This window comes from Echeneis naucrates, chromosome 4 (genome assembly GCF_900963305.1).
Source record: "Echeneis naucrates chromosome 4, fEcheNa1.1, whole genome shotgun sequence".
Classification (NCBI taxonomy): domain Eukaryota; kingdom Metazoa; phylum Chordata; class Actinopteri; order Carangiformes; family Echeneidae; genus Echeneis; species Echeneis naucrates.
This window is the reverse complement of record NC_042514.1, coordinates 98,267-115,611: the sequence shown is the minus strand read 5'-3', so window position 1 is coordinate 115,611 and position 17,345 is coordinate 98,267. Positions and strand designations below refer to the sequence as shown.

Genomic DNA, 17,345 nt, shown 5'->3' with positions numbered 1-17,345 from the left:
ACAGTCTAAAAGCAGACGTCTATGTGGACTTTGATTCTAAGGTCTAGGTTCTATATTATTTACAGCGAAAGTATAGCATAGAGAAATACTCTGAGCCTGACCTGGGCTGGAACCGTTTTTGGTGACAGCTGTAGTGACGTTTAGCGGTCCTGATTCTGGTGGGTGTGTTGGCCCGGGGGAAGTGGTCTGGTTATACATCTGGTTGGTGGGTGTGGTCTCAGGAGGATGGCTGGGTTGGATGTCCTCCGTCCTGTTGGCTGTTTGTGGTGATGATGGGGTTGGCCTTGCGATGTCAGAACTGATGTGTGGTGCAGTAGTTGGTTGATGTTGTGATATGTCGGGAGTCATCACAGAAGATGAAATGTCATGTTTGGTGGTCAAAGCTGAATGATGATCAGCTGCTCTGGTTGATGCCATCATAGAGGAAGTGCTGCTGTCTGCAGAGGAACAATTGATGATGTTATGGCTGCATAACATAGCTGATACCTCAACATTAAAGTGTTGTGCGTGCCCATTGTCCCACAGTAGTTTCATATAAAACACTTTTGTCTAATTGATACCATCGAAGAAGATGGAGGCCGAAAACCAGGAATATGACAGGAAGCAACAGATGACAGTGAACCTTATATTATATATAAATATCTATAAACTACATAAGGCTGATCGATTGGACAAGGTATCGCATTACTCTGTTTAAGTGAAGGTCTGAGTCTAGGATTTATGGCCTTTAACACCTTGATCAAATATGAATGTTTCTAGACTGCTCTGTCTTTGTTATATTTCTGTATGGTGAGGGATACATTTCAGTCCAAGGCAGCTCATCTAAACATTTAAATACCCGCCAGTTTCCTGTTTGCATAACTTTGCATCTTCACCTTCACGTTTCTTTCCCTCAATCTTCAACTCAGCAGGAGTTCAGTCAAAGTGACTCACCTGAAGCTGAGCATCGCATCGCCGTGAGGCTGAGCAGCACAGAGAACAACAGGGCCGCCATGTTAAGACCCGCTGACGGGCAGAACCACAATGAGCCAGAGCACACAGACCCGCTGACACACACATTACATCCTGACCAGCAGGACATACTGCACCCTGAGGCGGAGTCCCATGTATCAGAGCTCCATCTGTGTTTGAACAAGGCTGTGGGCGAACAGCTTTACCCTCACCTGACTGTAACTCCACCCAGTTGACTGCTGTAGTACCAGCTATAAAGACTGGACTGAGTTGAACATGAAGAGACAGAAAATTAGATTTTCTTTCATCCAGTTTAAACAGTAATTGATGTGATTTTCATAAAGATGAAGAATAAACAATTAAATTAGTTATTTTTTTATACTTTTACTATCGACAGAACCAGAAGAGTACTCAGTTTCTTCTTAATAAATTACAAATCGTTAAAAAAGAAACTATAAAAAGTCATTCATTATGATTCTTTACACAGTTCTATGATGATCATCATCATAAAGACAAATATAGATGAGTCACAGCTTGAAAAGATACATTTCACTAAAATATAAAACAAAAGTACAATGTCGTTATCATCACTTCAAGAGCCTGAAGGTCAAAAAGAGTAAAGATTTGGTGTACAGGATGAAACACAATCTTCAAACATTAAGCGAAAGAGCAACAATGATGACGTCTGGTTTTAGGCAGTGAGATCAGAGCGCACACACACAAACAATAACACTCATTCCCTCAGAAATGTCTTGTTTGGTTCTACTGAATCAGCTCAAAGCTGATGTTTCCTGTTGCTGGTCTTCAGACACGGACTCAGTGAGACCGCCATCCACCTGAAGACAATACATCACCAGTCAGTCTGAATCTGAGACCTCACGTCTTGTGTCAGGTGCATCATCTTTGTTGTGAAGTTGTCATTTCTGTAGAAACCACTGATCAACTGATATGACTATAATAATAATCTTGGGTTTCTTTCAGTTTGTGACCCGAGTGTAGTCTGGGAGCTGTGTTGCTTTTAAGGCCCACCCTCAAATCCTACTGTGATTTGACTTTACAGAGGCACTCAGGAGGACATCCCTTTAACCACCTGTGGAACTCACCCTGTGCTTCAGATAGGACAGGTAGGTGTCCCATCCCAGGGTGATGACGTTGATGTACAGGACTCTGAACTTGGGCGACAGGAAGTAGAAGTTGATCATCTGAGCAGCAGGCCATACGCACCAGTCTGCCTGCAAAATGGATCATCTGATTATCATGCGAATGCTAACACCTATTGATCATGCCAACATCTAATTATTAGTAATTATTATTAGTGTCTTCTACTTCAGCAGTTTTCATGGTCTCTTTCAACTGGCCACAGATTAAAGTTAGGAGGTAATGTTGACTTGCCACACTTCCACGGGTGTGTTTTATTTCACCCGTGTGACATGACATACGTGGCTACACTCTAGTTTCCACTTTGATTTCAAAGCTTGATTTCTTGATGTTATTTCAAACAATATCCCTTTAGCAGTCAAGACTGTGACACCCCCTACTAATCATTGGCCAAACATCTGCTCATCATGCTAACGTTCGGAGTTGGATCTGATGCCACATATCAATGTTGTGTGGTAATGTGACCATACCGTACAAACAGGAATAAGAAATATTTATGTTCATATAAACGGTGTCATGGCAAAACCCTGTTTGATCCACCATGTGACGATGGCCCCTGACCACTAGAACCTCCTGAGTTCATGAATGTCTGTGCCTCATATGAGGAACCAGGAGGCCCTGAGGTCACGTCTGTTGCAGAGGAAGAAGGTCTCAAGTACTTTGTGCTGAGCGAAGGACAATCTGAGACCATGATCTAGTTCAGGTCTGCAGGTCAGACCCAGTTAGACACTTTCAGGTAGACTTGCCTTGTAAAACTCCCAAAACTTGTCTCTGAACTCCTCCCAGCCTTCAGACAAAGTGTGTCCCTCCATGACTCCCATACCTGCAATGAACAGAGTTAGTCTGAGGTGTGTCAGATAAGAAGCAGGCAGGACCTGGTTTCTGATGGTCCAAACACCAGATCAGTTACCCACTCTGCCTGTTTATCAGACAACCTTTGAACTCCTCTTGTGATACGACATCTTTGTCTCACCATGCCCACTTCTCCACACCAACCTTTGGCTCAGTTTTTGTGTTTCTCATACAGATACTGCCAGTACGTCAACGCCCTGACAAACATTCAGGTGCGCGTGTTCTTACCTACAAAGTACCACAGACCAATGGAGGGCGAGGCAACAAGCTGGTCCACCAGAACCTTCTTCCCAACTGTGTGCAGGGCTCTACCCACATAGACTCTGTCCAGCCAAGAGTACCAGTAGTGTAGCAGAGGACCCATGGAACAGCCCACCACAAACATGCGACCTGCAGGCAGTACCAGATGTTAGCTTACTAACGATAACTAGTTGGCCTTTCAAAATAAAATTTTCCCAAACTTGTTTGTGTCCAGAAGAGTTTGGACTTTACAATGACTGATTCAAAGGACTTATCCAACAGTGATGTCACACGGTCACGGAGTTCATTTTTACATCACTGCAGTCAGCTGAGACATCAACAAAGAGACAAAGGTGTTTTTATAAGATGAGCTCCTTAAAAACCCATCAAATAAAGAAACTAATTTATTGAAAAAATTACAAAATGTAGAGTGAGTAAAGACTGAAGTGATGGTCTGTTTGTGTTCATCATGACACTGAGTGGAAAGGGATTTAAACAGTGGGTCGAGGTCACTGCTCTGAGTGAATGAAACAGGCCTACCATTTCTCACCTGTTCTGCCCCAGTCCCGGACTTTGCCGGCCTCTCTCTGGGTCTCCCGGCTTTGCTGCAAGAAGTCTCCCAGTGCCAGCATGCCCCCTCCACTCAGGGTGTTGGTGAGCAGTAGGTATCGGCCCTGGAAAAAGGGCCTCCAGAAAAACTGTATACGAACCAGGAACTGTTTACCCGCCTGGGGAAGCATAACGTCAGGACTGCAGAGATGGTGCTGTCATCTGTGGAGGAAATGGTGACTGCCTGCTCCCACAAATTTTAAAAATACTCACTACTGAGGCTCTACCTCGCAATAAATAGGAATATTTTCAGACAGCAGCTGATCAAAGCTTGAACTAATATAGCTTCAGCTTATTTGCTTTGCTGTTGATGGACTAATTGATACGTTGTTAGTATGTTACTTAAAATGTTTAATTGTACCCCGTAGCTGCATGAAGGCGAGGGTTAGCCAGTGCTAGCCCCTGTTAACCAACGTTAGGATTAGATGGTGTTAGCCGCTGTTAGCCAGTGCTAGCCCCTGTTAACCAACGTTATGATTAGATGGTGTTGGCCGCTGTTAGCCAGTGCTAGCCCCTGTTAACCAACGTTAGGATTAGATGGTGTTAGCCGCTGTTAGCCAGTGCTAGCCCCTGTTAACCAACGTTAGGATTAGATGGTGTTAGCCGCTGTTAGCCAGTGCTAGCCCCTGTTAACCAACGTTAGGATTAGATGGTGTTAGCCGCTGTTAGCCAGTGCTAGCCCCTGTTAACCAACGTTAGGATTAGATGGTGTTGGCCGCTGTTAGCCAGTGCTAGCCCCTGTTAACCAACGTTAGGATTAGCTGGTGTTAACCGCTGTTACCGGCAGGCTAACAGCTTTGCGTGACAAAGCCACTTCACGTTACTTCGCTTGTTTACTCGCGCGCCGATATCGATCACTGATTACTAATCGGTAGGTTCAGTGAAACGGTGAACCAACGATAAGAGTCGAGGCCGGGTCGGGATAAAGTACGTTTCACCGTGGACGTGTTCCGCTTCACGTTTATTAACCTAAACCAAAATTCATTTAGTGACATCACCTCAAACTAACGGTTACCTGTGTTGCGTCAGCTCACCTGGACCTGAATCCGACCGACAGTTACTAACCCGGAAACAGCGTCAAGGTGGAACCGGCCTCGCTACAGACCTGGTTCTCAGAGGCCAGAGGAAGTCGGGTCGCCGCCTGCTGGTCTGGAGTATCGAGGCCCAGCTAATCCGAACCGCCCAGGAATCCAGATCATGTCCTTAACCTGCCTAGTCAATACATATTTTTTGTCGGTATTTATCCTCATAGTTTAACACCACAGGGTGTCAACATAATATGAGATTGATGCAGTCATAGTCTTGCAGCTAAATATTTGATTATTTCAGTGTATGCCTGTGACCATCAGCAGCCTTCCCTGGAAGCTGGTTTGTTGACAAACACAGACGAACAGCCACTCATGCTCGCATATATATGCAACTATATCCCTAAATATATTTTGTTAATTGTTGGGTGGTTAAAATAAAACCGATGCATTATGGGAATTGATCATGGCCTCCAAGGTGCATGCTGCCATAATTGACCTGACAAAATAGAAGTGTCCCTCTGACAGAATCAATAATTCATTGTGTGAGAGCTTGGGTTTTGGAGGCGGGGCCACAGCCGTGGTCCAGATGGAGCAGATGGTGACTGTTGTGACGTCATGGGTTTGAATTTGCCGCACAGACAGCCAATCTTCTACACGGCCTCCATCTAAATCCCGCCCTTCTATCAGTTATTTTGCGTCAACGTTTTTGCTGCTGCGTAAAGATGGCGGCGTTGCAGAGAGGAAGAAGTGATCGCTCTTTCAAAATATAAGTCGCCTTGTTCCAGCGTTCACAACTGGAGGAGTGTTAGGAGACGCCATCTTTGATTGGACCGAGTAGATCGATGCTACACTAGCCTCAGCTAGCATCCGAATCTAAACATCCATCAGGCTTTATCAAAACGTGCTGAATGAAGTCACTGTGATAATTTTATTTCGTGCAGTCTGACTGTGCTTATGAAGGCACTAAAGAGAAATCGAATGCCTTTGTTCTTTTTAATAACAGGGTGATATGGATGTGGATAAAATAATTTAGGCACGTGCTACCCACATGACCCGACCTCGGATAAACGGATGAAGCTGGATGGACGGTATTTTTAGTTTTACATAGTATCCGTGAACACTTTCTTAATTTGTGTAATTATCATTTACCTGAGATGATAAAGACAGACGTTGTAGGGCACTAGGTTGAATGGTGCAGTTAGGGATGAAGAAAATGCGGAGAACTTAAAACAAACATGAACCATTTGTTCAGTATGTAGTTTTGTACTGTAGCTCTTTACTTATTTTAAAGCACAGCTCGTTGGGCATTTTATTTTGGAATTCGCTTCCGGACCGTGCGTTGCCAGAAGAGTGCTTGACAGTGTCGGATTCTGCAGGTCCTGGACGCGGTGAGAGGTGCCGGCCTGAAACATATAAAGGTGATTTTGTCTTCATGAATGCAACGCAAAATTTATGTCACTTGTCCGTCAGTCCGTGTCACACGGTCATCGAGTGCATGCTTTGAAATATCAGGTGCTGATTTAAGGTTAAATAGCTTCAAGCATCAGACGCTGCAGAACAGCTGTTTTCGTGGTGGACCCGGCTCAGACACGGTGGTGAGTCCCAGTCTTTGGTGGACTGGGTGGTCCTGCAGGAGGATTTGGATTAAATCCGGTCCAGGTGTTGTGTTGTCAGCGTCATCAGAGTGAAGCTGGGGCTGAACATGAGCCTGATGATGATGATGGTGGTGGTGGTCAGGGGGCCCTCACAGAGACTGAAACCCCTTCAGTCCAAGCACATGCGCAGACAGGGGTCCTGTTGGGGCAGTGTCTGAGGCCCCTCTGTGGCCCCTGGTCATTCTCTGGTCCTGGTCTTCAGGTTGTACTGGAGACTTTCATGGTCTGAAGGTGCAGAGGCTTTACTCCCTGAAAAGGGGACGTTTTAAGGGAAAAGCATATAGTGCTGCAGCAGGTTCAAACCCCAGGCCTCTCCCTGAGTCTGTCGGGACTGCCCCCCACAACACCACTCTTTGTAACCCTGTCAGGATGCTGTAGATATTTATACTGACATGGAGTCTTACAGGATATTGATCTGTGTCATTCCCATCTGAGAAAAACACATTGGGATCAATGTGTTTTTGAAAATGGAAATGTGACATGTAGCAGAAATTTCAAACAGGAAAGAAATGAAACCATTCAGGAGTTTAATTTGTAATAAAAAAATGGCTGGCAAATATCCTGGAAATCACCTGCAGACTCCAGCTCTTCATCCTGCCATCTCCCACTATCTCTGTTTTTCTGTGCAGGGAGAAAATGAATAGATGCTATTTTTAGCTAGTCATCTGCATCCCCACACTTCCTAGGGAATGCTGCATGTGATTGGATTAAAGACACGTCAGGAAATATGGGATCAGGAAGCAGCTTTAATAGTGAGGAGCTGATCAGCTGGCATCTCATCTCAGAGTAGATGATGCCTGGCCACATGGTGGCTGGTTAGATAAGTCTTCATCAGCTGCTCAGCTTTTCCTCTGCATCCTCACAGAATGGCCACTCCAATAAAGAATGTAAAAGTTGCAGAAAAGTCACATGACCTTCCACCACTGTATATTCCTGTGGTTCAGATGGTGGCCTCAGTCGTGGTCAGAAGCTTCCTTAGTTTCTGATTTTAGGAAGGAAGTGTTGGGAGGTCAGGAGTCAGATGTGAGTCTGCAGCAAGCTGATTAAAAGGGATCACAGCAGCTCTGAGCTTTGGATCAATCCAGCTTCTGTAACATCAGTCTACTTTAAATGACAGGTTGGTCTCCACTCTTAGTCATGATTAAATTTGTATGAAAGTAAATAACAGTTAATTGTAATAGTTTGAGCTGATAGGTTAAATCCACATTTAAACAATGGAATCATAAAATTCAGATCTATTATTTTGCTGTTGCAGTTTTGATGCTTCAGGATCATTTGTACACAGGAAGATGGATTTTATATAACTAAAAGCTACTAAACTGAGGAAGAGGAGCTAATCAGCATTTCCCATCATGCATCAGCAGGTTACTGAGAGGATAATAAACATCCGAGTCGCTGCCTCTTATTTAGAGCTTCATGGAAACTGATCGGGGAAGGGCGCACTCCCCCCCTTCTTCTTTATTCCCTGAGAGTTCTCGAATTCCACTGCAGCTGAGTGGAGATAAGGGTCTAAATATAGAGCTGGGACTCAGGACCAGAATCAGAACCTGAGTCCCAGTGGTCCAGTGTGATCTGTTGTGGTTCCAGACCATGTCAGGTGTTCAGTCAAATCGCTGGCGGTTTGTTCTTCAGGTTACAGATTAAAAGCAAACTGTTGTTTTTGGTGTCTGCACAACCAACAGATGTCGACCAATCAGAATGATCGCAGGCATCAAGTGGGTCTGAGTGTTTCTGTTGTCTGATGTCAAAACATCCTGTACCTGTCTGAGGTGGACCGAAGTGGATTGAGGTTTGTTGACAGTGTTTAAATATTGACCCTGACAAGGACTTTCTGTTTAGGGTTACTAAACTTACGTACTTTCTGTATCTTCTCTGATTGTATTCAGAGTAGTAGTGTCAGTGAAGATCCCCTGATGTGGTGATAACTCAGACTCCCTGTCCAGGTGGAGGAGGTGGACAACATCTGTCTATAGAGGTAGAGACAAAAAACAGTGTGATTTCTGGTGTCTGTCACATTTTCGACTGAAGTTACAACAATGATGGGAACTTCATTTAAAAAACGAACAAAATGTTGTACTGAAGACTGTAAAATAGACTGAGACCATAAACTCATTAGGAAAACGTTTACTGAGGAGGAGGACAACGATACTGACACACAGCCTCACAAACGTCTGGCTAATTGTGGCTAACTCTGTGAGCGTGTAGGTTACTGAAGCTAAAGTAACATGTAATTACTTTTAGTGGGTGAAAATGTCACCTACATGTTTCCTGCAAGGTAACGTGAGACCATCAGAGACCTAGAGCTAGACCCAGCAGGTCTACCTGTGTACCTGTCCTCTATACACCCTGAAAACACCCTTAAAACAAAGTGTTTCATACTGAGCAGTTATCTGATGTAACCCCTCCCTGATTCCTCAGATGGCCTCAGCAACAGCAAGTTACGGGCAGAAGGAGTCCTCAGACCAGAACTTTGACTACATGTTCAAGATCCTCATCATTGGAAACAGCAGTGTGGGAAAAACCTCCTTCTTGTTCCGCTACGCTGACGACTCCTTCACGCCGGCTTTTGTCAGCACGGTGGGCATCGACTTCAAGGTGAAGACCATCTACAGGAACGACAAGAAGATCAAACTTCAGATCTGGGTGAGAGATAAAGGGCATGCATGAAGTAAAAGAGGGGCACAGACATTTTTAAGAACACGCTGCTCCTATCATCTCCAGGACACAGCGGGCCAAGAGCGTTACCGTACCATCACCACGGCATATTACCGAGGAGCAATGGGCTTCATCCTCATGTATGACATCACCAACGAGGAGTCCTTCAATGCCGTCCAGGACTGGTACTTCATGGTGTGGGGGTGGTGGTCACATGCTCTAGCACTCAGGATTATCTGGTTCAGGGTCCTCAGAAAAACTAGAATTTGCAGGGACCACCTATTTTTACATTATTAAATGTAAAAATAGGTGAATTCTTCAGGTCCTCTGTTTTGATTAACTGTTGGTTTTATCTACAGGTGAGTCACAGTTAATTAACCAGTCAGTCAGTGAATTGATTAATCAAATGAATTCACTAACAAATTAGCAAATCAGTGATCAGGTGACGTCCTTCCTCAGCAGTTTCAGAGCTATCATTCTTTTTCAGACATTGTCAGTCAGATGAAGAAACAGACCACACTGAAGGCGTGAAGCTGGTTTGCTTTCAGAATCAGGTTCTTCTGATCTGAACTTGATGAGGTCAGATTTCAGGTCAGTTTGTGTTGATGATGTTGGTTCCAGGTCGACGCAGATCAAGACATATTCATGGGACAATGCTCAGGTGCTGCTGGTGGGAAATAAGTGTGACATGGAGGACGAGAGAGTGGTGAGTGGAGAGAGAGGCCGCCAGCTGTCTGAACATCTTGGTGAGTTCATGATATCACACACCCACACAGACACACACCTTGGCTGATGCTCTCATACCGTGTAGAATGAATGTCCATGCAGTTCCTGCATATGCTGAAGCTCTTCTATTACATTGCAGCATCCGTGCAAGAATAAGGAATAGGCTTGCAGTGTTTTCACGTCAGATTTTATTGTCTGCCAGGCCAGAGCCTTTTCCGTGTAAACACTAGTGATTTTGTACTGATTTCCAAAATGGTTCTGGAGCAGTTCCTTTGCCACTGCTTAGCCACGCTCAGGAGCCATGTGCTGGCAGTGTGGCTGTCCTCTTGTAAACTGTTCCCGATAGTACAATCAATCAGCTTTTCTTGCCTTTTCCTCAACTCTTTGCTCAAAGGCTTTGATGAACACCTAGTAATGGAGAGGGTTCTTTCAAAGATGGGAATATCTTGTGGTAGCAGTGACATCATATGCTGTTGTTGTACCAGAGCTGCTGTTATTTCATTTTGCCTCTGCATGATGGCAAGTATGTCAGGTAGACTTTGGCTGGTGTGTGCATAGGGTGTAGGTTGAACAGTGATGTTCCAGACGTATTTACTTGTAGCTTTTCATTTTGGCTTAACTGATGCACTGAAGCAGCTTGAACCCATTGGTCAGGTTCCTTTAATAGAGTTTTGTTGGGTGGAAGTGTCCATTTTGTTGATTCATTTTGTTGTTGATTTCCATGCTTGAGGGTGGTACTCTTTGCCATAGAGTTTAATATGTTGACAGATTTTTCCACCCTTTTCTTTTTCTCCTTTTCCAAATAGAGATTCATGCCATTGTTGGGTGCTTGAGAAAAACTTCTCTGCTCTGAAGCCTGTAATACAGCCAGCTTAGCAGTGTACACAGCAATTTCAGCTTCCAAATCCAGCTGTTCTCTTTTCCTGTTCCTACAAGGCATGCTTTTGTTATAAAGCTGCAGTACGAGCAACAAGTGCTGCCTTTTCTGCCTCAGCCTTTATGGCAGCAGAGGATGAAGTACTTGATTTTGCACTGTTATGGCTCCTATGACTTGACGTTTGCTAATATTTGAAATGCTGTCATTAGGATTGATGTCATCCACAACATTACCATTTTAGTTACCTTCATTACATGAAACCCACGTTTTTGTGTTTGCAATGCACTCATTGATAGGCAAAAGCTTTGCCTTAAACCATATTACCTGTTTTTCCCCTCAACTAGCAAAAGACCCAATAAATTATTATGCATGTTTTTTACGCCATAACGCACTTAAAACAAATCTTCAACAGCATTCTGCACCTTTGTTTTATCATGCTTTAACATCAAAACATGATTTCTTCTTTCTTAGGCTGGCTGCTTTGTTTAACATAGCTTTTCTGCCTGATTGCAACCTGTCTAATTAATTGGCAGACTCCTTTGCAGTGAGTTTAACCACTCGTTTTTGAGTTTGTATTTCAACACCGCCACGCTACTGGATTTATCAACAGCTTGCACGTGAGTCCCGGCAGTTTTAATTATGTCCGACGTAGCATCGCACTTCTCCATAATGAATAGTCAGTCGGGGAAAAAAACAGTTCGCAGCAAAACAAAAGAACCAACGCAAAGTTTATTGTCTCCCTCGCTTCGGCGATCAATGCATTGGGTTTATGCCCGACTGTGTGTGCACACAATTTGATTGGCCGTTTACCGGTGTAGCGCTACACATACCTCCCACCGTGCGGTGATCCGGTGATCCACAGCTGGCTCAGCCTCTGCGCTCTTCTCCGTTTCGTTCCAAACTTGACGGAGTGTCCAAACGAAGTTCCAACAGGTGCAGGTTTTTGCCTCATATTAAAGGATCTCCGTCTGATATTATTTGAGTCCGGAATAACCTGGTTGACATGCCTCGCCTCGGCTGATGCCCTCATACCGTATGGAATGAATGTCCACACAGTGGGCCTATTGCTGTGCAATGTCCATAGACAACAAAACAAAGAAACAAACAAACTAGCGGCATGATGAGCGCCTCCGCGGTCAAAACCTGACAGGCATGAGCAATGTCACCTATATGCACCTGAGCTCCCCAGGTGACAGCACAGCGACCCCTCACGCACACTGAGTGAATTACACCAGAAATCACAGAACGCAACTAAACACATTCAGCTCCTATAATGTTAGAAGATGAGTCAGGAACTAGAGACTCACTCACTCATCTTCTACCTGTGATCCGTTTTCGGCTCAGGTGGGGTTCTGGAGCCAATCCCAGCTCACTGTGGGCAAGGGGCGGGGTCACCCTGGACAGAGACCAACAACCACTCAGACCTACGGACAGTCACCAATTAACCCAAACGGGATGTCTTTGGATGTTGGGGTGTGTCATTTCCTGTAAACATATCATGATAATGATAAACTTAATTTATTCCTCTGCCCCCCCCCCAGGTTTTGAGTTCTTTGAGGCCAGCGCCAAAGACAACATCAATGTGAAGCAAACATTTGAGCGTCTGGTGGATATCATCTGTGACAAGATGTCTGAGAGCTTGGATGTGGGAGATCCTGCCATCACGGGGGCCAAACAGGGGCCCCAGCTGACAGAGCAGCCTGCTCCCACTCATCAGGACTGTGCATGTTAAAACGATAACCCCCCCTCCCCAGACCTGGCTCTGGCTCTGAACCTTGTATGTTTGGTGTCAGGTTCAGTGTTTCAGACTCTGTGGTCATTCTGTCCCTGATGGATCTCACAGTGCCATTTTACTTAAGGAGATGCCTGTCGAGGGGGTTGAGTTAACAGTCAGTAGGAGGTAGGGGGTGTGAGGGTTGATTTAAGCTTTTAACATTTTTTATTTAGTTTCTTTTCAGATGTCACTAAAGAAAATGTGAACAACTAAAAACTTTAGAAGACACATTAGATTTAATTCTGTTTATTTAAATGTAAATATGAATGTTGTGCTATAAATATATAGGATATCTACAGTTATGCAAACTGAAAATGTATAAAATATAAAAAGGTTGAAAGAAATTAGATAAAGAGTGGAGGGGGCTGGTCTCAGTGTCTCTTTGATTAGATCTGAATTATTGTGTTGTCAAAGAATTGATGCTGTTATCAAACAGGAAATGATCAGTAAGGAAATGATGGTGCCTCTACCTTCTTTTGACCTTTCCAACATGTCTTCCTCTCAATATAAACCAGAGCTGTAAATACTGATCCTTTAAATTGTGATTGTGTTGTCTTAGTTCAAATAGGCTCAACAACAACAAAAGAGAAAAAAGAGCTGGAAACCTCAGAAGAGCCATGTTGTTCTGTGTCTATTTATTTTGGAGGCTTGTGAATAAATGTGTCAATCACAAAGAAATACACACAACAGTGTGTATACAACTAATGCCATGAAGTGGTGTCTCTGCCTCCTTGGTCGGACTGTCAAAGTTTTTATTTGTTCTTTGTGGTAAAATAATAAAAAGGTGCAAACAATCAGCTAACTTTTTTTTTTTTGCATTAAAGACCAGCAGTTCCCTTTCAGACCGCTAAAGTGCAGCTCTAACAGTGAGGCAGCCCCACAGGCTCTCATGTTAAACTAGGAATCCGCTTTTCCAGTCTGGAACTAAAACTGTTCTGGTCTCTGGAGATCCGGACATGCCTCAGGAGGACTGCGGTGGAAATTAAAGAACTCATCTGTTTCATCTGTTTTATTAAGGTTAAAGCGATGGAGGATTGGGGGTGTGGCCTGTAACAGGTAAGTGAGCTTACCTTTGTGCCAGTGTTTGGATTGGCCTGGAAGGAGGCGGAGACAGACACTGCTAAAATGGCGATGGTGGAACAGAGTGGACTGATCTGAGGAGCAGAATTCACCCGAGGCTTCATTTACAAACTAGGACACAGGAGACAGGCCAGTAGAGTAAAAAAATATGTAATTACAGATAAACAACACCGAACGGTGGCAACATTCAGTCTGTCAACAACAACACTGTGTAGATGATCTCATATGCATCAGCTCCTCAGGTGAGAAAGTCTAACCTGAGACACGACCCCTCAGTAAACATCTGGGAGGTAGAACAAAAGTTTCTATCTACAGACGATTTATTTACCCAGTGAAGTTCACTTTGGGTCCAAAGATGAATGGGGGGTTCTTCTTCCACTAACTGACCTGCTACATGAGAACAACATGGCTCTGTGGAGTCCTCCCCCCCGCCCCGGACTAGTGGACCTGGACTTCATGTGGCAGCAGCTGGCAGCCACTGGAGACGTGATTCAGGACTTTCTGCTTCAGCTGGGACACCTGGTCCCGGAGCAGGCTAGCGGTGGAGGCCAGGTCGGTGTTCTGGGTCTTCAGGGTCTTCACCTTGTCCTCCAGCCTGGAGATCCGCTCCAGTTTCCGCCTCCGACACTTGGAAGCTGCAATGCGGTTCCGCAGCCTCTTTCTCTCGGCTTTGATCCGCTCCTGAGTGTCCAAGTCCATGGGGGACAGCGGTGGACTGTCCCCGAAGCTCTGGACATCAGGGACCGTCTGAGGCTCCTCCTTCAGCGGGGCAGCTCCAGGCTGTGCCGGGGCAGGAGGGAAGGGGACCGGGTCATTGGAGTAGTTCACCGTGGTCTTCGGGGCTCCGGACCCGAACCCGTTTAGGTTCGTATAAACCGGCAGATCCGGGTGCACCGGGATCGGACCGATGTCGGCACCGAGAGTCAGGCTGCTGTTCGCCGGCCTGGCCCGGCTCAGCTGGTCCAGCTGGTTCTGCTGGTGCAGGTCCTCCAAAGCCTTCACGAAGCCGTCGGCGAACTCCTGCTCGTCCGGAACCGTCTTCGAGTAGAGGAAGGTGGATCCGGTCGGGGAGCTGGTGACCAGGCCTTGCGACTGGATGATCAGCCCCTCCAGGTCCGACGAGCCCAGTTTGAGCAGGCCCAGGTCCGGGGAGCCCGGGATATTCTCCGTATGCGGTTTCAGGTTCGTGTCGTCTGCCAGATTCACAGTCACGTCCTCCTTCATCATGATGTCCTAACCAGGACCCGAACCAGGACCTGGGAGGAACCGACCCCTATTGAATCGACGTCTACGGATCGCTGGCTCCCGCCCTCAGAGGTAGTTTTCGCCCACGCGCACGGATGCGGGCTTTTCTGGCTCTCACGTTCCGTTACGTCACAAGAGAGCACGTGCATTGGGCAGAAATGACGTTGTTGAGGCAGGGGGCGGGGCGGAGAGGAGGCGACAGGACGGAGGTCTGACGGAGGATCATCAGGGTTCTGGTGGTTAAATAGATAGAGCACATGCCACACAGTCCCAGGTTTGAATCCTACTAGGACCCTTTGCAGCACGTCACCGACCCCCGCTACCGTTCCTTATTGCTCTCTCTTCCAAGTATTCCCTAAATTAAAAGCATAAAAACCCACAAATATAATTAAAAAATGTTGCAGTAGAACTTAGCAGCCTCATACTTGACCCCTGTTAAAACGTGAAGTGAATATTGCTGTCGCTGGTTGGTTGGTTGATTACAGTGAAGTGAGGATGATGATGATGATGACAGTGTCCTCTCCCTGGGGCCACAGGGGCTGGTTGTCCTCTGACCTCTGACCCCCCTGTGGAGGATGGGGTTAATGATTCGGAATCAGACATGCTGCCACTTAAAGATGAACCTTGAAAACACAACGGATTTGTGTAAATGTTTCTCTTTTTGTTCGTGGTAAAAACAGACGCCTTCCTAGGGGAAGTGATGACATCACCAAGTTGATTCTGAGGAGGGAGAGTGTGTGTCTTTGTTGGGGGTGGGAATCAGTGATCACCATAGCAACACACGAAGAGTGACACGGGTAAAAGGGGTTGATTGATTGTGATTGGCTGGAGAGTGCAGTGGTGTGTGTGTGTATGCTGCAGCAGTTCAGCCTAATCTCAGTGCTGGTTATTTACTGCGCACACACACACACACTGAGAAAATTGAATGCTCCCGGAGCAGCAACAACAGAGGAAGTGTAGAATAGTTTTCTCCTTCACAGATGCCATGTCGGATTTTTATGTGTATCTTGGGAGGACCCCCCCATAACTCTGTCTCTCTGTGGTCTTATCTACTTTCATTTGTATAATCCTCGTATAACTACACACATATGCTTACACACAAGGTGATGTGTTATGTGGATTGTGTTTGTTTTCATGGAATGAAAAGTGGGGAAAGACCCACAATGCATGACTGAGCACAGAGAGGTCAGAGGTCAAAAGTCAGACCTCTTTACAGACAGAAAGATGAAAAGATTATTGACAGAGCCTCAGCAGATGCTTCACAAATCTGCTACCAGAACTTTCTGTAGGGACAGGACCTGGATCTGTTGCAGTTGTTTTGTAATGTCTGTGCATATTTTCATTTATCCAGATTATAGTCATATCTGGCCAACAATTGAATTGATTGCAACTGGGCTTAGTACTTAGGTTTGTCAAAGACGTTTCACCTCTGACTAGTCCTCACTAGTGTGACCAGTCAGACCCAAGTGTTCCAAACTGAAGAAGCCCCTGGGATAAGGGGGCGAAACGTCTTTGACAAACTGTAGTCCTTAGTCCAGGTGTGTTCCATTTGGCGGATATGGTTTTGTAATGACTACCAGAAATGGGGGGGCACACCGGATCCACCTACAGGGAATTATTCTTCTCAAACAGCGTCTGTCCTTTTAAGATAGATAGAAGTGAGACAGAGAGAGCTGGTTGCTCTGGTTGTCATGGTGATGTGGCAGACTGGGAGAGGACAATGGAAGGGAGAGAGAGACAACATGTGCACGCACACACACACACACACAGAGTTTCTGATCTAGATCTGAGTCTGGTCCAGCTGATCCTGGGGTTGCAGTTCTGTTGGATACAGTGAGGTCCAGCTACTTTTAATTTCTGAGCTGCATTTTGACTGTTGCCATGGCAACATCATCAGGAGCTTTGAACTTTTTTAAAGGCTGGAGGACAGAAATGAGGAGGAGTCCTTGTTAGGCATTGTTGTTCTGGTGGTGTGACGGAGTCGTTACAAAGTCATTCTTATGGAGTTGTTGTTACGGTGAAGTTGTTGTTAAGGAGATCTTGTCATTGGGGAGACGTTGTTAGGAAGTCACTGTTGTCATACCTTTGAGGTTAAAGATGCTAAAAACCAAAACAACTCCTATAGCATCTCAGTGATGAACACCTTGTGGTAAGTACAGCTGTACCCTGGTCTGGTTGCCATCGTGATGTGGGGTGAGAGAGGAGGAAGACCATTCCACTCTGATATTGTTAAATAAAGCAGACAAAAATAAAACTGCTCAGGGGAGATTAGTGAACAAGAGAAGCAGCAGCTTCACTCCTCAGCCTCCTCATCCTCGCTGCTCTATGATCCTTATCACGGAGCCTGCCTGGGCAGGCATATGTGGCTTTGGTTGTTGTGGTTACTATAGCAACAGTCACATCTGGTCAGGTTCAGGAAAAGATAGTGGTTTGGGATAAAATAAGTTGTTATTGTTACAGTAACAACAACAAATGTTCATGAGTGATAGAAACCT

The 17,345-nt window shown here is 45.4% G+C and overlaps 3 protein-coding genes across 13 annotated transcripts; 1 reads left to right on the top strand and 2 right to left on the bottom strand.

Annotated features, from left to right (window-relative positions):
- Positions 1 to 299: 299 nt before the first annotated feature.
- Positions 300 to 4,893, bottom strand: mpv17l2 (MPV17 mitochondrial inner membrane protein like 2). Of its 4 annotated transcripts, none has more exons than XM_029500654.1 (6): positions 4,826 to 4,893; positions 3,752 to 3,972; positions 3,190 to 3,351; positions 2,856 to 2,932; positions 2,055 to 2,183; positions 1,646 to 1,787 (listed from the first exon to the last, which is right to left on the bottom strand). In XM_029500654.1, exons 2-6 carry the CDS (start codon positions 3,939 to 3,941, stop codon positions 1,722 to 1,724), a joined length of 624 nt encoding a protein of 207 aa, XP_029356514.1. In that variant the 5' UTR covers positions 3,942 to 3,972; positions 4,826 to 4,893; the 3' UTR covers positions 1,646 to 1,721. The 4 variants fall into 4 exon arrangements, with proteins under 4 accessions (XP_029356516.1, XP_029356514.1, XP_029356515.1 ...); XM_029500655.1 differs by having other exon boundaries at positions 4,845 to 4,861; XM_029500656.1 differs by lacking the exon at positions 1,646 to 1,787 and adding an exon at positions 300 to 437 and having other exon boundaries at positions 3,752 to 4,874.
- Positions 4,894 to 5,740: 847 nt separating this feature from the next.
- LOC115041833 (ras-related protein Rab-3A) lies at positions 5,741 to 13,316 on the top strand. 6 transcript variants are annotated; one of them, XM_029499669.1, is made up of 7 exons: positions 5,741 to 6,256; positions 8,176 to 8,282; positions 8,385 to 8,468; positions 8,912 to 9,136; positions 9,215 to 9,333; positions 9,770 to 9,894; positions 12,293 to 13,316. In XM_029499669.1, the coding sequence occupies exons 4-7, from the start codon at positions 8,912 to 8,914 to the stop codon at positions 12,481 to 12,483; spliced, it is 660 nt and encodes a 219-aa protein (XP_029355529.1). In that variant the 5' UTR covers positions 5,741 to 6,256; positions 8,176 to 8,282; positions 8,385 to 8,468; the 3' UTR covers positions 12,484 to 13,316. The 6 variants fall into 6 exon arrangements, with proteins under 6 accessions (XP_029355529.1, XP_029355526.1, XP_029355528.1 ...); XM_029499666.1 differs by having other exon boundaries at positions 8,380 to 8,468; XM_029499668.1 differs by lacking the exon at positions 8,176 to 8,282 and having other exon boundaries at positions 8,380 to 8,468.
- On the bottom strand, positions 13,166 to 14,953 carry LOC115041832 (transcription factor jun-D-like). 3 transcript variants are annotated; one of them, XM_029499663.1, is made up of 3 exons: positions 13,934 to 14,953; positions 13,596 to 13,716; positions 13,166 to 13,495 (listed from the first exon to the last, which is right to left on the bottom strand). In XM_029499663.1, the coding sequence occupies exon 1, from the start codon at positions 14,830 to 14,832 to the stop codon at positions 14,044 to 14,046; it is 789 nt and encodes a 262-aa protein (XP_029355523.1). In that variant the 5' UTR covers positions 14,833 to 14,953; the 3' UTR covers positions 13,166 to 13,495; positions 13,596 to 13,716; positions 13,934 to 14,043. The 3 variants fall into 3 exon arrangements, with proteins under 3 accessions (XP_029355523.1, XP_029355522.1, XP_029355524.1); XM_029499662.1 differs by having other exon boundaries at positions 13,166 to 13,716; XM_029499664.1 differs by having other exon boundaries at positions 13,166 to 13,679.
- Between the last annotated feature and the right edge of the window lie 2,392 nt (positions 14,954 to 17,345).